This window comes from Pongo pygmaeus, chromosome 19 (genome assembly GCF_028885625.2).
Source record: "Pongo pygmaeus isolate AG05252 chromosome 19, NHGRI_mPonPyg2-v2.0_pri, whole genome shotgun sequence".
NCBI lineage: Eukaryota > Metazoa > Chordata > Mammalia > Primates > Hominidae > Pongo > Pongo pygmaeus.
In genome coordinates, this window is record NC_072392.2 from 91,587,852 (window position 1) to 91,608,435 (window position 20,584).

General features: G+C 55.7%; 1 protein-coding gene across 2 annotated transcripts in view; it reads right to left on the reverse strand.

The window, feature by feature from the left end:
- The window catches only part of SDK2 (sidekick cell adhesion molecule 2), a 314,055-nt gene that overhangs the window by 42,271 nt on the left and 251,200 nt on the right, over positions 1-20,584 (reverse strand). The window contains exons 25-36 of one of the 2 annotated variants that reach the window (XM_054457340.2): positions 19,119-19,356; positions 18,173-18,288; positions 17,330-17,519; positions 15,221-15,319; positions 14,068-14,262; positions 11,367-11,568; positions 9,981-10,084; positions 9,377-9,447; positions 7,401-7,536; positions 4,434-4,490; positions 2,984-3,085; positions 2,713-2,828 (exon numbers count right to left, since the gene is read on the reverse strand). In XM_054457340.2, coding sequence (XP_054313315.2) covers positions 2,713-2,828; positions 2,984-3,085; positions 4,434-4,490; positions 7,401-7,536; positions 9,377-9,447; positions 9,981-10,084; positions 11,367-11,568; positions 14,068-14,262; positions 15,221-15,319; positions 17,330-17,519; positions 18,173-18,288; positions 19,119-19,356 — 1,626 coding nt within the window. The remainder of the gene's footprint in view (positions 1-2,712; positions 2,829-2,983; positions 3,086-4,433; positions 4,491-7,400; positions 7,537-9,376; positions 9,448-9,980; positions 10,085-11,366; positions 11,569-14,067; positions 14,263-15,220; positions 15,320-17,329; positions 17,520-18,172; positions 18,289-19,118; positions 19,357-20,584) is intronic. The other variant, XM_054457341.2, reaches the window with a different exon arrangement.

A 20,584-nucleotide genomic window follows, 5' to 3' on the forward strand; every position in this document is an offset into this window, starting at 1 on the left:
CACCAGTTGCGTGCAGTCTGACTGGAATGCAGTATCAGCTTCTCTGGGCTCATGGGTTGATGAAGTTAATGCGTCACTGATGTTCGTGAATGTTGATGTCAGTACATTGGTTATCACAGGTCCAGGAGGCAGCACTTTCTCCATTCACATCCACAGTCGCCGCTCAGGTACGGGTCATGTTTTCTGGAGCGTGTAGACCTCTGCTGTATTCTGTATGGTGTTACGCACCTACACATTTTCCTGGGTCTGTCTATTAACTCACCACTTCCAAGCCTCGACAGTCTGGTGGCTGCCACACTGCTGCTGGCACCACCCTGGCCCCTTTCTTTTCCCATGGGAGGCATATGCTAGGGGGGCAATATTTAGTTTTCCCAGCTGATGCTCCTGGGCAATGCCTTGAGTGGTGTCATCTGTCTTTAGGGCTTCTTTGGCAAAATGCCTTTCCTCCTTCCTTCCTCCTCCTTCACCCCAGATGGAATGAGACTCCTATGCTGGATTCCATCCTAAATCGGGGCTACCTGTATTAATGAGCTGTGTGACCTGGGTAAGCTCTTCCCCTTTGCTGACACTCCTCCCACCTGTGGGATGAGGTGCCTTACGTCTCTCCTACTCCCCACTTAGGCCCTGGCGCTGGGGCTCTTCTCTGGAGTAACAACCAGCCGCCAAGAATGAGAGTCAACTGGACACTGGTGCAGGAGGCAGACACAGCTAAGGGTTATGTGTTCCAGCTCTTCCAACCAGGCAGACACATGCCTTTTTTTTTTCTTTTTTTTTGGAGACGGAGTCTTGCTCTGTTGTCCAGGCTGGAGTGCAGAGGCACGGTCTTGGCTCACTGCAACCTCTGCCTCCTGGGTTCAAGCAATTCTCCTGCCTCAGCCTCCCAAACAGCTGGGATTACAGGCACCCGCCACCACGCCTGGCTAATTTTTGTATTTTTAGTAGAGACGGGGTTTCACCAAGTTGGTCAGGCTGGTCTCGAACTCCTGACCTCAGGTGATCCATCTGCCTCTGCCTCCCAAAGTGCTGGGATTACATGTGTAGGCCACCACACCTGGCCCACGTTCCTTTTTAAATCTACTTCCCCTAGTGCTCATGTGGCTAGTGCTTCCTTTTCACCCCTCGGGGTGGGGGTGAGAGCTGCCAGACTTGCAATCTGACTCTGCTGCCTGCCGTTTTTTTTTATTTTGAGACCTCTTGGCTGGAGTACGATGGTGCAATCTTGGCTCACCGCAACCTCCCTCTCCCAGGTTCAAGCAATTCTCCTGCCTCAGCCTCCCAAGTAGCTGGGATTACATGCATGTGCCACCACACCCGGCTAATTTTGTATTTTTAGTAGAGATGGGGTTTCTCCATGTTGGTCAGGCTGGTCTCAGACTCCCGACCTCAGGTGATCCGCCCGCCTTGGCCTCCCAAAGTGTTGGGATTACAGGTGTGAGCCACCGCGCCCGACCTGCCTGCTGTTTTTGTGATCTCACCAGGTCAACTAAATTGGAACTCAGTTTCCTCATTTGGGCATAAAAACCCATATCCTCCCAGCTTCATGGGCCGTTCATGAAGATTCAAGAGTTCCGAAGGGCTTTGTGAATATTAGGGAGAAATTGAATTCCCTTATAGCACAGGACATCATCCTAAATCTAGAAATGATTTTTTTCTTTTTTGAGACAGTGTCTCGCTCTGTTACCTGGCTGGAGTGCAATGGCTCCACCATGGCCTACTGCAAACTCTGCCCCACTGGCTCAAGCAATCCTCCCACCTCAGCCTCCCAAGTGGCTGGGACTATAGGTGCATGCCACCACACCTGGCTAACTTCTGTATTTTTTTTGTACAGTCAGGGTCTCACTATGTCGCCCAGGCTGTTCTCCAACTCCTGAGCTCAAGTGACCCGCCCACCTCAGCCTCCCAAAGTGCTGGGATTACACACGTGAGCCACCACAGCCCTAGAAATGATTTTTAATTTTAATTTTATTTTTTTTGAGACAGAGTCTCGCTCTGTTGCTCAGGCTGAAGTGCAGTGGTACAATCTCAGCTCACTGCAACCTCTGCCTCCTGGGTTCAAGCGATTCTCCTGCCTCAGCCTCTCGAATAGCTGGGATTACAGGTGCCTGCCACCACGCCCGGCTAATTTTTGTATTTTTAGTAGAGACGGGGTTTCACCATGTTGGCCAGGCTGGTCTCGAACTCCTGACCTCAGGTGATCTGCCCACCTCGGCCTCCCAAAGCGCTGGGATTAAAGGTGTGAGACACTGCGCCCAGCCTAGAAATGATTTTTAAACAGAGATTTCCTAATACTAGGCAGTGATGCTTTGCTAATTGGCTATCTGATTAATATCAATATTGTAATTATGGGGCCAAAAGCCCCTTGGAGGGGTTTTAAGTTATGTATGGGGCTGGGGGTTGGTGGGGAGGGATGTGTGTGCTGCCCAGAGATGGTACGAGCCTAGAGACGGCTAGAGTTTCTTGCACCTAAGCTCAGCCTGCTCTCAGGATGCTGGAGGGGATGGATGTGGTTCAGCTTCAGCTGTACAATATTTCTGTGAACTGGGTCCGAACAGCCAAGGTGGCAGGTGTACGGCAGAGCCTGAAGGGCCGAGGAGCTGGCTGGATGAATGGAGGGCCTGGGGACCTGCCTGCCTCCCACATATGACTCACTCCTCAGACCCCGACCTGGCTCCTCGTCCATGCACCCCTTTGCTCTGCCCCAGGGCACCCTACCTTGTACCCCTGGATGTCTCCATTCTGGCTGTCCAGCGGAGGTGGCTCCCAAGTCACGTCCAGCTGTGTGGCGGTGGCGCCGTGGACGACCACGTTACGAGGTGCTGCTGTGGGCACTGGAGGGTGTGCAGGGTAGGCAGTGAGCATGCGAGTAAACCTGGGAGGGGAGGTGGGCTGGGCGGGATGGGGAGCCCAGATCCCGTCTCTTCCAGCTGAACTGGGTGGGGCTGGGAAAGGCATGCTGGGGCCAGACAGGGCAGGCGCTGCTCACCTGCCTCCCCGACAAAGACCTCCTGCGGCGGGCTGGAGGGCCCCTCGCCCACAGCGTTGTAGACGCTCATCCGTATCTCGTACCGCCTGTGCTTGTTCAGGTCTGTGGGGGAGAGTGGGGGAGGGGAAGCACACTGAGGTCACCGTCCCTGCTGGGAAGGTGCCGCCCAGGGAGGGTGGAGTCTGCAGGGGGAGGAATGAGGCACCCCCTCCATTCTAGTCCCCTCTGTGAAGGTGCAGGAAGAAGGAGATGAGAGGCGGGGCCCCCAGGGGATGCTCTGTGCCAATCTGGACGTAGGGTGATGCTGGTTGGCCTCTTGGCCTAGGGAGGCCATACATTTTATTGTTCAACTGGACACTTTTGAGACTGAAAACCACTATGAATATTTACACCGGGACAACCAGTGTAAACCAAAGCTGTCCTGGGCATGCCTGACTATAGGGTCACCCCCTACCCCCAGCCTGTCGTCTTTCCCCACCATGACAGATGCCCAGAGTCCCCATCCACCAACTCTTTACACAGCGGGACTCAGCTCCAGCGGGGAGGGGCGCATTGGATGTGAATTCTGGACTAAGAAACCTGATGTTTCTGCCAAGTTTGAGGTGCTTGGCTGAGAATGCCTGGCAGAACTTGGGAATGGGACGCAGCTGCAAGAAACGGGCGCAGTCACTGTCCCCTGTGGCTGAAAGTTTCTCCCACCCTCTCCACTCTTCTCTCTGGGTTCCCCACCCCTGCTCCCTTCCCCTGGGTGGAGTCTACCCTTCAACAGGGTTGTGAGAGGGGTGTCACCCTTGCCTAGCTGTCTATGCAGCCTGGGTTGGTCATTGGTTGACGGAGGAAGGAGGAAGAGAATTTAGCCTTAAACTAGTGCTATTTTCTCCTGAGCATGAAACCCTCTTGCCAAAGGCCCTGGGTCTCAGGAAGAACCACAGCTGGGGCTTTAGAGAAAGATCAAGGGCTGGGGCGTGCAAGCAGCAGGAACATGCCTGGTGCACGGGAGGACGACGAACGCAGGTGACTAAAACTGCTGTCACCTCCCTCCAGGTGTGGGGCCAGACTGTAAGACCCAGCTGGGCCGAGAAGTGCCTTCGATGGGGACTAGATGGGGCAGCAGCCATGTGGACACCTGCCCACCAACCCAGCAGCATCCAACAGCTCCTGCTGTGGCCCCACTGTCACTGTCCCCCGACCCAGCGGAGCACAGGGTTACAGACTTCCCTTTTCCAGCCCACACCCGACAGAGGGCAGGCTTGAAGGAGACTTTCCCTGTCATCGGCCTACTTTTCCGTGTGTTTAAGGTTATCACTTGTGTTCAGGGTAGTCCCGTTCCTTAAGCCCCCTGGGGTGGGCACACCTCCTCAGCCTGTGATCAGGTCTCTCGAGGAGGCCCCACTCCCAATTCCCTGCGAGGCCTGGGCCCGTGATGCAGCCACCGTGCAAGGAGACTTACTGTCCAGCTCGTACTGCGTGAGGCTGGGCCGGCTCAGGTTCCGCATGGAGTACATGGCTATGGGGTGGGGGTGCCGGGGTGGGGGCGCAGAGGGAGACAGCAGACAGAGGAGGTTAGTGCTCACACATCCCCACCCCACAAAGAAACCCCGACCAGGCGGGGCTGACGGCGTGAACAGACAGGAAGAGTGTTTCCAAATTTCCAACGCTGAGTTACGGGCCAGGATAACAGTGCGACGGGGGAAGGGGAAGGTGGAGGCTCCCTGGACAGTCTGCCCCCACCCTGGTGTGCGCTGGTCCAAGGTTACGTGAGCTCTTTGTAGCCCAGCATCTCTAGGGACATCTCTGGGGGACCCTCTCACCCCAATTCTCTTCCTTGTTTCAGGGCAGAGCTCCTGGAAACCAGCACGAAATACTGGAGTTGTTAATTTCCTCATATGAACCAGAAACAATTTTACTACTAGGAAATATGACTGTATTATACACAGGCAATATAAAATCACAACCACAAGCGCATATGGGCAAAAAAAAAAAAAAAAAAAAAAAGAAAGAAAAAAAGTCCACCAAAAACGCAAGCTGTTGGATCAGCTACTTCAGAGTTTTTCTATTAATATTCCTTTGCTACATGCTCATCATTTTGTTGTCTGCTAACTCACTAGAAGACAAGGCACAAAAGGCTTGAGAGAACTAAGGGAGGAAACGTGAAAATGAAGAGGCTGGGCCGGGCGCAGTGGCTCATGCCTGTAATCTCAGCACTTTGGGAAGCCAAGGTGGGTGGATCACCTGAGGTCAGGAGTTCGAGACCAGCCTGGCCAACACAGTGAAACCCGGTCTCTACTAAAAACACAAAAATTAGCCGGGCGTAGTGGTGCATGTCTGTAGTTCCAGCTACTTGGGAGGCTGGGGCAGGAGAATCGCTTGAACCTGGGAGGCAGAGCCGAGATCATGCCACTGTACTCTAGCCTGGGTGACGGAGAAAGACTCTGTCTCAAAAAAAAAAAAAAAAAAAAAAAGCCGGGCGCAGTGACTCATGCCTGTAATCCCAGTACTTCGGAAGGCCGAGGCAGGTGGATCACCTGAGGTCAGGAGTTTGAGACCAGCCTGGCTAACATGGTGAAACCCCGTTTCTACTAAAAATACAAAAAATTAGCTGGGCGTGGTAGTGTGCGCCTTTAATCCCAGCTACTCAGGAGGCCTCAGGCAGGAGAATCGCTTGAACCTGGGAGGCGGAGGTTGCAGTGAGCTGAGATGGTGCCATTGCACTCCAGCTTAGGCAACAAGAGTGAAACCCTGTCTCAAAAAAAAAGAAAAAAAAAGAAGAGGCTCTTAAACTGACCCCTCTCCTGCTGGTCTGTTTGGGTGAGTGTCCCACACCCACCTGAGTACCCAGTCCTCTGGGGTACCCCTGCCTGCTGCTGTCTTCTGCTACGAATCAGTCATGGAGTCCCAGGTGGGTGGATAGAGGATATTTAGGGAAGGAGGCTCTTTACAAAAATCTCTAGTGGTCTGACTCCAAATCTTAGGTGAACGCAAGCATTTCAGATCCAAACAAGCCAAAGGTGTAGATGAACATCAGCTTTGAGCCACTGGGAAAACCTCAGTTTTTTCTTTCATTATGTACCAAGGTGTTCTAATTATTGTTGCTATCTGCTGTGCTGTAAAATATTTTATCGGTTGCACCGCTTTGCAGCATTTTGTCTAAAGCTCTTAACTGTCATAAATGCACCTAACTGTCCGCCAATGTGGAATACTAAATAATTATTATGTGAGTGACTGATTTACTTTGAAAAATCAAAAACAGACCAGGTACAGTGGCTCGTGCCTGTAATCTCAGCACTTTCGGAGGCCAAAGCGGGCAGGTCACTTAAAGTCAGGAGTTCAAGAGCAGCCTGGCCAACACGGTGAAACCCCGTCTCTGCTAAAAATAACAACAACAAAAAAATTAGCTGCGTGATGGCACATGCCTGTAGTCCCAGCTACTTGGGAGGTTGAGGCACAAGAATCACTTGAACCCAGGAAGTGGAGGTTGCAGTGAGCTGAGATGGCACTGCTACACTCCAGCCTGGGCAACAGAGCGAGACTCTGTCTAAAAACAAACAAACAAACAACAAACAAAAAAAAACAAACCTTGAGTCCTGGAGCATCTGCGCCCATCATGTATCATCTCCCATACTGGCCTCGGTCCACCCCGAGCCTGTGCCTCGGTTCCAACCTCGTGCTCTCTTGCCACGTGACTGCAACAGCCTCTAGCTGGGCGCCTGCCTCTGGCTCCCCGTCCTCCCACCCATGGTGAAGCCATCATCCTCATGCCACCAAAGTGGCTCCTAACACAAAAGTCCAAACACGTCTTTCCCTTGCTGTGATTTCCTGGGCATCGGCTCTCCCTGACATTTCCCCCTGGGCTCCCCGCTTTCCTTCTTTCGCTCCAAGGGGCAGGCTGGATCCCCGGGACAGGCAGGGCAGTGGCTTCCCCCAGGAAGAGGGGGCCAGGACTACTGCTCTTGTGGTGTGACCAGGTGAGGCTTCTGGTCCCTCAAGGGCAGGGTGCTCCTTCTCATGCACCGGGCTGTCCCCGTCCCTTCGTCCTGGTTAACTTGGCATCATCCTTCCGTGTTAGCACCAGTGCTGGTGCCGGGGAAGCCTTGCCTGTCCCTGGCTTTAGGTCCTCCTAGAATGTTTCCTTCTCGGCTCGCCTGGCTCCTCCTCCAGCCTGCAACTCCAAGAGGGCAGCGACCCTGTCTGTCTTGATCATCGGTGTGCCCCACAGTGTCTCGGGGCCCATAGAAGGTGCTCAGTAAATATTCAGTAAATGAATGAATGGGATGGGAGGAGGGAGAGGCACACACCGGGGGGAGGGAGGCAGGGTTTCAGGTTAGAGTGGTTCCAGGAAGCTGAGAGCTCCAGAGAGGGAAGGTGAGGGTGACTGCCCCCGTCCCACCCATTCCCCTGGCTCCCAAGTGTCACTTACAGGTAAGCTCAGCCCATGTGGCTCCTGGATTGTTGATGCCTCGAAGCGTGAAGCCCCTCAGTCCTTCATAGAGCAGCTCCCGGTATCGGATCCGGAAGCCCAGGAGGATGCCATTGATCTTGTCCTCTGCTGGCGGCTGCAGGGAAGGGAGTAGGGCATGGGGAGGGGACCTGGACTACTACCCACCCCACCTCACACTCTCTCATCTGGCTTCTGCAGCCACAGAGCAGGGACTGTGTTTCAACCAGGAAAAGAAATAAAGATAATATTGGGTAATATTGGGCATTTTAAATTTACAAAGCACTTCTGATGAGGCCATTTCATCCCTGCAGCATTCCCTAGAACGAGGGAAGGGCAGGAATCAGTAATCGCCTTTTACCCAAGCAGGAAACTGAGGCTCAGAGATGTTAAGGAACTTGCCCAAGATCACACAGCATCACTAGGGCCTGGAGCACACAGCTGTTTTCCTAGAGCCGCTCCTTGTTCACCTCCTTTGTCTTCAAGGGCTGCCCTCACCTGATCACCAGCCTCCCCAGGCCTGCTGGTCCCTGCCTTAGCACCTGGATAACACTTCCTGGTGTTTCCTGCAAGCTGGGCCCTCTCCTACTCTTAGTACATGCAAGGGTGAGTGCGCCCCTCACCCCTTCATCAAGTTCTCCTTTGCTTCCTCTCCCGTCTACAGCTTAGCTGGAGAACAGGCTTCGGGAGAAGGTGGAAACTACTTCTTAATGATACTGCTTATAAAGAATGGTCTGACCAGCCTGGCCAATATGGCAAAACCCCGCCTCTACTAAAAATATAAAAATTAGCTGGGTATGGTGGCATGTGCCTGTAGTCCTGCTTGGAAGGCTGAGGAAAGAGAATCGCGCGAAGCTGGGAGGCGGAGGTTGCAGTGAGCCGAGATCGAGCCACTGTACTCCAGCCTGGGCGACAGAGCAAGACTCTGTCTGAAAACAAAACAAAACAAAAACCCCCAAAAACCAAAAACCTGCTGAAATAGCTCAGGCTTTATTAGCTCCTTAATGGCTTCCCCGGCTGCCGCAGGCACCTCCCTGCCCCCTCCGCCATGTTGCTCCAGCCTCGTCCCGGTCACAGGTGCACTAAGTCATGTCCATCTATGGGAGCGTCCTCTCCTTGAGGCTGTGTGTCTCAGGCTGGGGGGACTCTCCTGGCTTTGTCTTCAAGGGCTTTCCCTTTGTGGGGTGGCAGATGGCTGAAGGGGAGTGCCTGCCCCTTTGATCTGGAGAAGTGGTGACGGGAGTTCAGTGCTTTTAACTTTTAGTAGAGATGGGGTTTGCCAGGGGTCCCTCTCGTGTGGGTGACCTGCTGAGCCAAGGCTGAACTTCAGAGGGCACAGGAGGGCCCCGCATGGCAGGACCCACGAGCAGCCTGGTTGCTAAGGTTTGCCCATGGTCTTCCCCAGGCCATGGCAGAGCAGGCAGTGCCCACCGAAGAGTGGGCATCTGGAAGGGGTATGGATGAAGAGGGGCATTCCTCTCTACTTGCACAGTGATGGTGACGGGCATAGGTCTCTATAAGGAATCGCTTCACCAACCAGTGGGGCTTCATGGAGACTCTGGCGGCCCTGAGAGCCACAAGCACTTTTCGGCCCAAGGACTCAGCAGGCCTGAGGCTAATACACCTGGCCCTGCCACTCACTGGCTATGTGACCTGGGGCCATTCGGGCCCCTCCCTGAGTCTCAGTGGTTGTCTGCAGAAGGGGATGACAGCACCTGCCTGATGTGACTATCTAGAGAGTGTAATGAGGTGTGTTATGGGAGTGTGTATGTGTGGGCACGCGGTGTATAGAATGTTCTGTGACATGCACATGCCTGGATTCCTCATGGCTTCCCAGGCGCTCTGGGGGCAGAGAACCTGGGGGCTCCACGCAGCCCTGGTGGGGACTGCTGGCTTTCCAGTCCCAGAGCAGAGCTCGTCTGGGTCTTCACGGAGCTTTCGTGCCTGCTGGGCCATACCTGCCATCGGATTAGCACGGAGGTGGTGGTGTGGGGCGTCACGGAGAGGATGGTGGGTGCTTCGTCGGGGGCTGTGGAGAGAAGCAGACAGGTGGGTTCTGGGGGCTGCAGCTTCAAGTCCCCCAGGAGCCCACTGGGACCAGATTCTGCTAATATTGGACCGCGGGGCAGGTTCAGCTTGCATCGCTCTCCATGCCTGCTGGCCCGACTTCCGCAGAACAAAGGGCTGGTGTAAAGCGGAGGGAGGGAGGGAGGGACTGTGAGCTGACCCAGCCCAAACCCAAGTGTCCCAGAGCCCCCTCCACTCTGCTCCTCAGAGCCATAGACCACTTCTGCTGCTGCTGAGAACTCCCGTCCCGCTCACTGGCAGCTTGTGGGACACAAGGAAGGAATGCGCCACAGGCCAGGCTGGGCCTGGGACCTTGAGCCCTTGGCAAAGGTGTCTCTGGCCCAAACCTCCCTGAGACCCTACCCCGGGAGCTGAAAGGCCCAGTGGGTCCCATGCCCCTCTCATCTTTGGAGGCCCCTCCCCCCAGAAGAAAATGCCCCGTGCCCAGGAAGCAGCCAGTGGGCCGAGAGGGACTGCTGGGGAAGGGGTACTGACCGGCCTGCAGGGTGGTCAGTGACTCCGACTCCTCGCTGAACTCGCTGTCGCCAATGTCATTGGTCGCCTTCACTCGGAACTTGTAGGACGTGAAGGGCTTCAGCCTGTGGGGGGAAATCAGGGCCAATGAGCCAAGGTGCTCCTTAAAGGCCTCGCCCCCACCAAGGAGTCTCCCTGATCTGCCCCTGCTCGGGAAAGGGGGTGGGGTGTCAGCCCACTACACAGAAGGGCACACTGAGGCTCAGAAAGGAGCTTTGCTACAAAGAGGACAAACTGGGACCTGGCCCCAGGGGTCCAAAGCACCTAGACCAGGTCCTCCAGACCATGCCAGCTTGGGGTGCCTTTAGCCCCAGTTGTAAGCCATAGCTTCCCAAGAAGGAAATGTCTATAGCTTCCCCACTTCGCAGAACCATGCAGTCACAAAAGCACCAATACCTCCACTCCGAACAAACTCCTCCCCTGCCCCCAACAAACTGCCATCTCTTTCTTTTTGTTTTTGTTTGAGATGGAGTCTTTTTTTGTTGTTGTTGAGACAGAGTGTCACTCTGTCGCCCAGGCTGGAGTGCAGTGGTGCAATCTTGGCTCACTGCAACCTCCGCCTCCCGCGTTCAAGTGATTCTCGTGCCTCAGCCTCCTAAGTAGCTGGGATTACAGGCATGTGCCACCACACTTGGCTAATTTTTGTATTTTAGTAGAGACAGGGTTTCACCGTGTTGGCCAGACTGGTTTCAAACTCCTGACCTCAAGTGATTCTCCCGCCTCGGCCTCCCAAAGTGCTGGGATTCCAGGCATGAGCCACTGCTCCTGGCCTCTCTTTTTAAAATGTAGTAAATTAGGGAAGAGCTGAGGTTCTCAAGAGTTAAGCCGTATTTCATCTCTATAAGCCTTATTTCCTCTCGGAGTAAATGTCTCTCTTTTAGATTTATAGGGGGTGGGAGAGGTGGGGAAGAAAGTATTGCTCAAAACTCTCGGTCACATCAACCGGAATATAAAAAATACAACCCACTCGGAATTAAATTGAAGCTAGAATTTCGGAGTGACGCTCCACTCCCCTATTAAAGCTGGAGAGGAAGATGCCGCCCGGCTGGAAGAATCACTAATGAAGGATGACAGACACTTCACTAAAGGGGGACTTCTAGGCTCCAGAAATAGATAATTAAGAGGCAACCTAACAGGGTTCCAGAGGGAACAGAGCAAGGGAGAGCAGGATAGAGCTAATTCGGGAGGGTGAGGGTGGACGCGGAGGCCGCCTGGGTGGTGCATGCTAGGAGAGAGCTGGGGGCAGGCTGGAGGTGTTTTCAGAAGGCCCCCTACCCAGTGGAGGAGCACCGCTGGTCCCAGCGGGGAGAGGGGCGGTGGGGATGCTGGCGTGGACCCGAGCCTTACCTGTCCACAATGAAGCTGGAGGCGTTGTGGCTCACGGAGGCCGAGTGCAGTGCCCACCTGCCGCTGGGCAGCTCGCGGGTCTGGATGGTGTAGTAGCGCACAGGGGAGAGCCCGTCGCTCCCCGGCTCCCAGGACAGCAGCACGCTGCGCGCTCTCACATCCTCCTGCTGCACCATCGGCCTGCTGGGGGGCTGCGGGCGGTCTGGGAGGTGGCAGAGGGGGAGGAGCAGGTGAGTGGGCCAGGCCGTGGTGGAGGGGGCTGGACTTTCTCGAGGGAGGAAAGGAGGTGATCTGGGCTCAGGCCTGGCATCCCCTTCCCATCCCAATTCCATGCACGCAGGATCCTTGCAGGTTCTCATACCTGGGTACAGCCAGCACCCCTCTCCTGGTTAGAGGCCCACCCTCAGGCTCCTAGAGCCCCAGGGCCTGGGAACTTACAGCTCCTCAGGGCAGCCCTAAGCAAGGATTGACGGTGAGGAAGGACAAACACCCACCCAGCTCCTTTGCTCCTGCCTGAAACGAGGCCGAGCCGGGCCCTGCGCTGTCCCCGATTGAGCGGGATGAGGCTCTTTCCCTACGAGAAGCGTTGCTTCATTCCAGGCCCTAGCTTGGCTTCCTTCTCTCCCCAGCCTCACTGCCCTGCCCCTCCCGCAGGGCTTCTCAAACCTCAGCAGTACTGGAATTCGGAACAGATGACTCTGTGGCAGGGGCATCCTGTGCAATGCAGGATGCTCAGCAGTGTCCCTGGCCTCCACCCACTTGATGCCAGTAGCACCCCCACACTGTGACAACCAGAATGTCTCCAGACATGTCCAGTGTCCCCTGGGGCCAAAGAAGTCCCCAGTTCAGAAGCACTGTACTAATGGTTTTTCCTGAGTACATTGTCTTCTTTCTTCCCTCCCTCCTTCCTTCTTTCCCTCCCTCTCCTTCCTTCCTTCCTCCCTCCCTCCCTCCCTTTCCTCCTTTCCTTTCCTTTTCTTTCTCCCTCTCTCTTTTCTCCCTCCCTCTCTTCCTTCTCCTCCCTCCCTCCTTTCTTTCTCCCTCCCTCCCTTCCTTCTTTCTCCCTCCCTTCCTTCTTTCCCCCTCCCCTTCCCTCCCCTTCCCTTCCCTTCTCCTCTCCTCCCCTCCCCTCTCCTCCGTTCTCCTTCCCCTTCTCCTCCCCCTCCCCTTCTCCTCCCCCTCCCGTTCTCCTCCCCCTCCCCCTCCCCTCCCCTTCCCCTCCCCCTCCCCTCCCCTTCCCTTCCCCCTCCCCTCCCCTCCCCCTCCCCTCCCCCTCCCCTCCCCCTCCCCCTCCCCCTTCCCCTCCCTCTCCCCCTTCCCCTTTCCCTCCCCCTTCCCCTTCCCCTCCCCCTCCCCCTTCCCCTTTCCCTCCCCCTTCCCCTTCCCCTCCCCCTCCCCCTTCCCCTTCCCCTTCCCCTTCTTCCTTTCTTTCTTTATTTAAAACACAGACAGGGTCTGTATCTGTTGCCCAGGCTGGAGTGCAGTGGCACGATCATAGCTCACTGCAGCCTCAAACTCCTTGATTCAAGCAATCCTTCTACCTCGGCCTCTTGAATGGCTGGGACTACAGATGTACACCACCACACCTGGCTAATATTTCTTTCTTTTTTTTTTTTTGAGATGGTCTTGCTCTGTAGCCCAGGCTGGAGTGCAGTGGTGTGATCTCGGCTCACTGTTACCTCTGTCTCCCAGGTTCAAGCGATTCTCTTGCCTCAGCCTCCCAAGTAGCTGGGGTTACTGACGTGTGCCACCATGCCCAGCTAATTTTTGTATTTTTAGTAGGGACGAGGTTTCACCACGTTGGCCAGGATGGTCTTGAACTCCCGACCTCAGGTGATCCACCTGCCTCGGCCTCCCAAAGTGCTAGGATTACAGGCGTGAGCCACCATGCCTGGCCTATGGCTAATATTTCTATGTTCTGTAGAGATGGGGTCTCACTATGTGGCCCAGGTTGAGAGTATTTTCTAATATATCCCTATCAGGCCAGTCGGGGTCCCAGGTTTGCTTTTGGGGAGCCCAAGGTCAGGCAAGGTGCCAGCTCAGGGCAGCAGTGCAGTGGCAGCCGGAGGTCCAGGCTGCAGCCCTGATCCTGCGCCCATCTGTGTTGACAAGGCCAGGGCTGTGAGTGGGGAGGGGAGAGGGAAGATGGTCACTAACCCTCCCTTAATTAATTAATTAATTTAGACAGAGTCTTGTTCTGTCACCCAGGCTGGAGTGCAGTGGTGCAATCTTGGCTCACTGCAACCTCCGTCTCCCGGGTTCAAGTGATTCTTGTGTCTCAGCTTCCTGAGTAGCTGGGATTACAGGTGTGCACCACCACGCCTGGCTAATTTTTGTATTTTTAGTAGAGATGGGGTTTTGCCATGTCAGCCAGGCTGGTCTCAAACTCCTGACCTCAAGTGATCCACCCACCTCGGCCTCCCAAAGTGCTGGGATTACAGGCGTGAGCCACTAAGCCTGGCCACAAACTTTCCCTTTAGAAGACCAGACCAGAGTAGGGTCCTTGGGCGTGAACTTGCAGCTCATCTCTGGGAGTCTATTAGACTCCTCGCTGACTTTGACTTCAGAGATTAGAGCCCACCTTCCATTCTCACCCAGGGCACTGCGGCTTATACCAGCCATTCACTAGGAGCAGCTCAGAGCACTGGCTGGCCCCCCCTCAGCTGCCCCCAGGCCTTCCCTGGCCCCCGTGGGCAGTCACCTCTTTTCTCGGTGGTCACCACCAAGGCCTCGGCAGCCTCTCCCCAGCCCTTGCGGGTCTGGGCCGTGATGCGGAACAGGTAGACAGACTCTGGCTTGAGGCCCGTGGCTGTGTACTGCCGGGCGCTGGGTGCCAGCACCTCCACAGTGGCGGTGTTGGCCGTGGTGGTGTTGAGCCGGTGTGTGATCTGGTAAGCTGTGGGAAGGAAGCACATGGCTATTATGGCAAGCAAGGCAAGCTGCCCCTAGTGCCCCGGGAAGGGTTGTTCCATCCAAAGCCACAGCTCTGTCTGCACGTGGCCACCTTGTCGTGGTCACTTTGGCTGTGGTCTGTCTGCCTGAGGTCTCTGGGTCACTCTCCAGTCTTCAGCTGCCACCTGGGGAGGGTGGACTGTGGGTGGCATGGAGGGGCACTCTATGCATAGTGTCTGTGACCACCGTAACAGCTCCAAGCGAAGAAACTGAGGCCCGGAGAGGCCAGACCACCCGCTGGTAAGTGACAGAGCTGGAATCCCAGCCCAGGTCTTTCTGGGCTAATGCACTTGCCGTTCCTGTCCCCACTCTGTCTTGGGGATGTGGCATTGCTCTAGGGCAGGTGGTGCGTGAGGTCAGGACTGAGATCCCTGGGACAAGTACAGGTAGTCCAAGCCCCCATTTTAAAGGTGAGGGCACTGAGGCCACAGAGGGGAGTAGACTTGCTCAAGTTCAAGCAGCTGCTGACTGGAACCCGGGGTGTGTGTGTTGGGGGAACCCTGAATGTGAGATGAAGCTTCCCATCTGTAGCCTCCCTCCTGTGTGCCTTGAGACTCTTTTCCAGCTGTGCTGAGCCTGCCAGCGTGCCCTCCCTTGGTCACGCTAAGGAACAGCCTCCAAGGTTTACCAGATGGCCGGCAGGCTGGGGGCCTGGGGACATTTGGGGATGCAAAGCCAACCCATGACTCTTAAGGGACTTGAACTCTGATCTTGCCCTCTGGAAGATAATCTTACACACTGGAACTTCTAGCAGGAGGACTAACACCCAGATCCCATTCTAGAGGGGATGTGGAGGCTCCCTGGACCCACTCTCCCTCTAGCCAGTAACGAAGTGGCCTCCTTTACAGCTCATGCCTCCTCCTTCTTCCTGCAGCCGGGGCACGGGAAGGGCAAAGGCTTACCAAGAATGATGCCATTGGGGGCAGCAGGGGGCTGCCAGATCAGCCGCACAGACGTGGTCCGCACCTCTGGGAACAGGATGCCCATGGGTGGTCCTGGGACTGGAGGGGGCAAAGGAGAGGAGGCCGACCCATGAGGCTGCCGCTCAGCTGGGGATGAGCCCAGTTCGGGCAGAGCAGCCTGGCAGGGTGGAGGGGGAAGGGGCCGCCCAGCTCAGTGAATTTCTGTTGAGTGCTGCCCTGTGCCTGACACTGTGTTAGGAGCCAGGGGCAAGAACATGGAACCAAGGGGGCTTTCTGCCCTCAAAATAGGCATCATTTGGCAGGGACCTGAGGCTCCAGCTTCCTCTGCTCATTGTCTGTATACACGGCCCAGAACCGGGCTGCCCTCAGAGCTGGGCGTGTGGGCCCTGGATGGATGCGTCTGTGCTTCAGAAGGTCCTGTTCTGACTTCCTTCCACCCATGGGGTGAAGTGGCCGTGGGGTAATGGGAAATGCCCCCCCCAGCCTGCACCACTCCTCTCTCTAGACCTTGCTCTGGAATCCTGGGACCCTGGAATTCCCTGCCCAGAGAGGCCTAAGCATGCTTCCAGAGGCTGCATGGGCCTGGTCCCCACATCCATCCTCCTGAGGGTAGGCTATGCACCCCTGGCTCCAGGGAAGGCCAAGGGGTAGCTATATTGCAGATGTGGAGATGAAGATTGAATGGAGTGCTTCAAAGGACAGGGTGAGAAGAGAATGGGGCAGGGGGTGGGGGAGGGTAGCTGGGGAAGGGCACTCTTCCTGTGCTGCCGCATTCTAGCACAGAATGACAAGATGTCTATTTCCAAACTTTTTTTTTTAATACCGAGTCTCGCTCTGTTGCCCAGGCTGGAGTGCAGTGGCATGATCTCAGCTCACTGCAAGCTCTGCCTCCTGGGTTCAAGCAATTCTCCTGCCTCAGCCTCCCAGTAGCTGAGACTACAGGCGTGTGCCACCACACCCGGCTAATTTTTATATTTTTGTCAGAGACAGGGTTTTATCATGTTGGCCAGGCTGGTCTCGAACTCCTGACCTCAAGTGGTCTGTCTGCCTTGGCTGCCTAAAGTGCCAGGATTACAGGCGTAAGCCACCACGCCCAGCCTGAGATTTCTAAACTTGAACCTGGCCTTCCAGATCATTGTAAGGGTGTATCTGTCAAGGCAGGAGGATAGAACATATTTAATTTAACAGTTCATTAGCTTGATGAATAATGTTAGCATATGCAAACATATGGTATTTGGGCTTCCTTCTGCACTCTGGTCCAGCTCCTGCAAATGTCTGTGGTGGGCAGTAGGTGGGGGCGTGTGCGGGGAGATAGGAGGGGGCAAGGGATGCATTGGTCAGCTTCTGATGGGGAGTTTTGCTACAGGGATGAATGCCTGCAGCCCGCTGGTGACATTCTTTTGCAAACAGGACCAGGAAGTTCGTGTGTCCAGGAAACATACTTTCACTTTCACAGACCTTTACTCAAAGTGAACTTGCTCCAGTTGAAAAATAAAGTAAAACTGGCCGGGTGCAGTGGCTCACATCTGTAATTCCAGCATGTTGGGAGGCTGAGGTGGGTGGATAGCCTGAGGTCAGGAGTTCGAGACCAGCCTGGCTAACATGGTGAAACCCCAGCTCTACTAAAAATACAATTAGCTGGGTGTGGTGGCCAGCACCTGTAATCGCAGCTGCTCAGGAGGCTGAGGCAAGAGAATGGTTTGAACCTGGGAGGCGGAGGTTGTAGTGGGCCAAGATCGTACCACTGCACTCCAGCCTAGGTGACAGAGTGATACTCTATCAAAAAAAATTAAGAAAAGTAAATTAAAACTGGTGCAAGTCCCTATTCCTGTACACTTGTTTTGCAGAGAGACCAAGAGACTGAATCAGATGTCAAACTGCCTCCGCATTGTCCTCAGGGATAGACAGGCTGTAATTAGCATCCCCTGCAGTGGGGCTGGTAGCTCTGGATGACCCATCCCTACAGGAGACATCTGAGGCCATGGCTTCCCATGGGGCAGCGCCTGACCCCAGAAGGGCAAGGCCAGATGGGCAGAGGAAGGGCGGCTCCTCCTAGCCTTCCCCAAGCTTGCTGGGATATGGACTCACCATCATCCAGCGTCCGCTCCAGGATGGGAGGGTGGCTGGGGCTGCCGTCCCCGATGCGTGTGAAGGCCAGCACCTGGACCTCATACAGCACGTATTTGCCCAAGCCGGTGAGCTGGGCACTGCGAGACGAGTTGCCTTCCACCAGCCAGAATCGGGGCTGGGTGTCCAAGTCCTTCTCCTTATATATCACCTGGCAGGGCCCAGCACAGGGTGAGGGCCTCAGGGCTGCGTCTCACCCGTCTACACTTTTCCCCGAGTCTCATCCCCAGGAAGGGGGTGGGTAGACTTGGGCTCCTTGGAGTGACTTGGCCCCAAAGGTTGGGGGTAATTGCAAAGCTAGTGTACCCGGAAGGCTGGGGACACAAAGACGGACTCAGTCATAGAGTAAGAAGGCTCCATGAGAGGGCATGCAGGTGGGAAGACAGCCCTAGACAGGGGGTGTGACTTATGCAAGGTCACAGAGCTAGCAGCTGTGTGTCACACATCTCCCAACTTCCAGACCAGGGCTGGACCATGTGGCTGGGAACAGCTTTAAAAGGGATTCTAAAAGATAATGAAAAGCAAAACTGGGTCCAACAGAGCTGAGTGAGGCTGGCGGCATCCAGCGTGGCCTCCCCGGGAGAGATGGAGCAGCCCTAGGCCCTGGGTCCTCTCTGGGTGCTTCCCCACCCACAAGGGATGACTTGTGGTTGCCATGGTGACCATTGGCTAGGACGCCAGGCAGATCCCCTGTATCCACTCTAGGAGGCAGAGACCTAGAGGGTGATAAGGACAAGGCCCCTTGGATGGAGAGGCTGGAGGGGCCAGCGTAGGGACCCCACCTCCTGGGATCCTGGGACTCACCTTATAGCCCAGCACGAGCCCGTTGCGATCGGCCTCGGGGACCTCGCTCCAGCGCACCAGCATGCTGCTGGAGGTGGTTGCCAGTGCAGACACATTGGCGGGGCCGGAAGAGGGGACTGTGGGGGAAAGGGAGTGGAGAGAAGGCATTCAGGACCCAACGTTGACTGTGCAAGGGACATGGACCAGGACAGGGGGCCGGGGGAGGGGCCAGCTCGATGTTGCGTCTCTATGGAAGAAACGTGGCACACATGGTCCCCAAACTGCAAACGATCCCACCAAGACGGCCTTTGGTTTTGGAATGCTGCAGACACTGTTTCCGGTTTCAGATGAGCCTCCTCACAGGATTCTCTGCTCAGGTTAGGATTAGATGAGCTTGCATTTCCTGCTAGCACAGCAGAGAGGGCTGGCAGAGGGACCAGGGTGGCCCAGGAGAGCTGTCTGTCATTTAAAGGGTGCCAGGAAAAAGCCACAGAGCAGTGAACCACGTGTGGATGGATGAGAGTTGCCTGAATGCTGGGCTCACATTCTGTGGGTCACCCCTGGGCAGGCCCCCCGGAGCTTCCGGTAGTGATTCTGGAATGTTCTGAGAGCTAACCCTTTCCTCGACCCCTCCGCTGTGGTCTTTCAGGCACCACTGGGTTTTAGGGTTAAAGCTGAGGGCAGGGGAGTGGGCAGTATGAATGGTGGAGCCTACCTAGCTGTCCTCCAGAGGCAGGGACACCCCCGCCCCCCTTGGGAATATGGGAATAGCAGGCACAGTTGCAGAGAAGTGGCAGGTGCTGGGAGATGTGGCAACATCATTGTGACACTGAGCATAAGCAGAGGAAATGAGCTCAGGCTGTTTTTGAACAACACCTTCAACCTGGCATGCCCTTGGATGGCCCTGAGGGCATAGAGACCAAGGAGGGGACAGGCAGCAGGGTGGCTGGGTGTGAGGGGTCGGTACCTGACTCCCGGGTCCTGCCCACCACCGTCTGGCTCCAGGGCCCGCTCCCGATGGCGTTGAAGGCCTGGACCTGGACGCGGTACTCTGTCCACTCCTCCAGGTCCTCGATGGTGTACTCCCGCTCCACACGGTCCTGTACCACGTGGCTCAGCATCTTGCCGTGCCCGTCCGACCGGCTGTACTTGATCTTATAGCCCACGGACTCAGGGTTCCCATTGTATTCCATCTCCGGGAGAGGCTGCAGCGGGGCAGGGGTGGCAAAGCTGCTATGAGCCAGGCCCCCCACTGTGCAGGGACGAACTGCCCTGCTACCCTCTCCTCCAGGGAGCCTTCAGGGCTATCCATCCCACTGTCACCCGGTCAGTGTCCACATGAGGCTCTCTCACTCGAGTGTGGCTTAGGTTGTGTGACTGTGTTTCTGATGGGCTCTTATCTTCCTGCAGGGAGGACAGAGAAGTGGCATCCTTTCTTTACTGTCCATGTGACAAATCTATTACCCTACCAAGGGAGTCAGGAGCCACAAAGGCTGTGTGTCTGACACACTGATAGCACCGCCACCTTTGGCTCTGCTGTCTCTGCTGCTTACCTCTGTCACTCAGGCTGCCAGCACACACTTAATTGCCTCCCACACCTGGTCTCAGCTCATGCCTGCCTTTGGAGGAGTGAGCATGGGCAGAGAGCAGGATGAGTGGGGCACCTGCCAGTCAGGAAGTCCTTCTGTCCAGCAAACCTCAGCCTCTCCTGCTGCATTTTCAGACTCCTTTTTCTTTTCTTTTTTTTTTTTTAAGACAGGGTCTGGCTCTGTCTCTCAGACTGGAGTCCCATGGTGCCAATCTCAGCTCACTGTAACCTCTACCTCCTGGGCTCAAGCGATCTCTTGCTGGGACTGTAGGCGTGTGCCACTGTGCCTGCTAAGTTTTGTAGAGACGAGGTTTCGCCATGTTGCTTAGGTTGGTCTCAAACTCCTCAGCTCAAGCCATCTGCTCGCCTCGGCCTCCCAAAGTGCTGGGATTACAAGCCACCACGCCCAACCAGCCTCTTCCTTCTTGTTTGAGTCTCACAGAAGAGTCAGATTTCTTCGCTGGGCCTCAGGACTAGGCTGATGGGGCTGTGGTCACCAGCTTAAGGTTGTGTGGATGACCATGGGCAGTGCTGGTGAGAGTGGAGGTGTGCACACAGGGAGGGGATCCCAGGGCCCAGCCTCCACTACTCCGAAGGGCACAGAGCTGGGGTGGGGGCATCTCCAGCCCTCACCTCCCCCAGTTCTGCTTCCCCAGGGGCTCTGGAGGCCCTTGGTCCACAGGCTCACCCCAGGCTGACCCACTTTACCCCACTCCTCACCTTCGGCCCCAACCTCCCCTGCTCACTACACGCTTCCTCCCTCCTGCAGACACTTAGTGAAGCCGACCAAAGACCATTAAGATAGCAATCGATGGTCTTGAGAGCCGGAGATGGGGCTTAAGCGC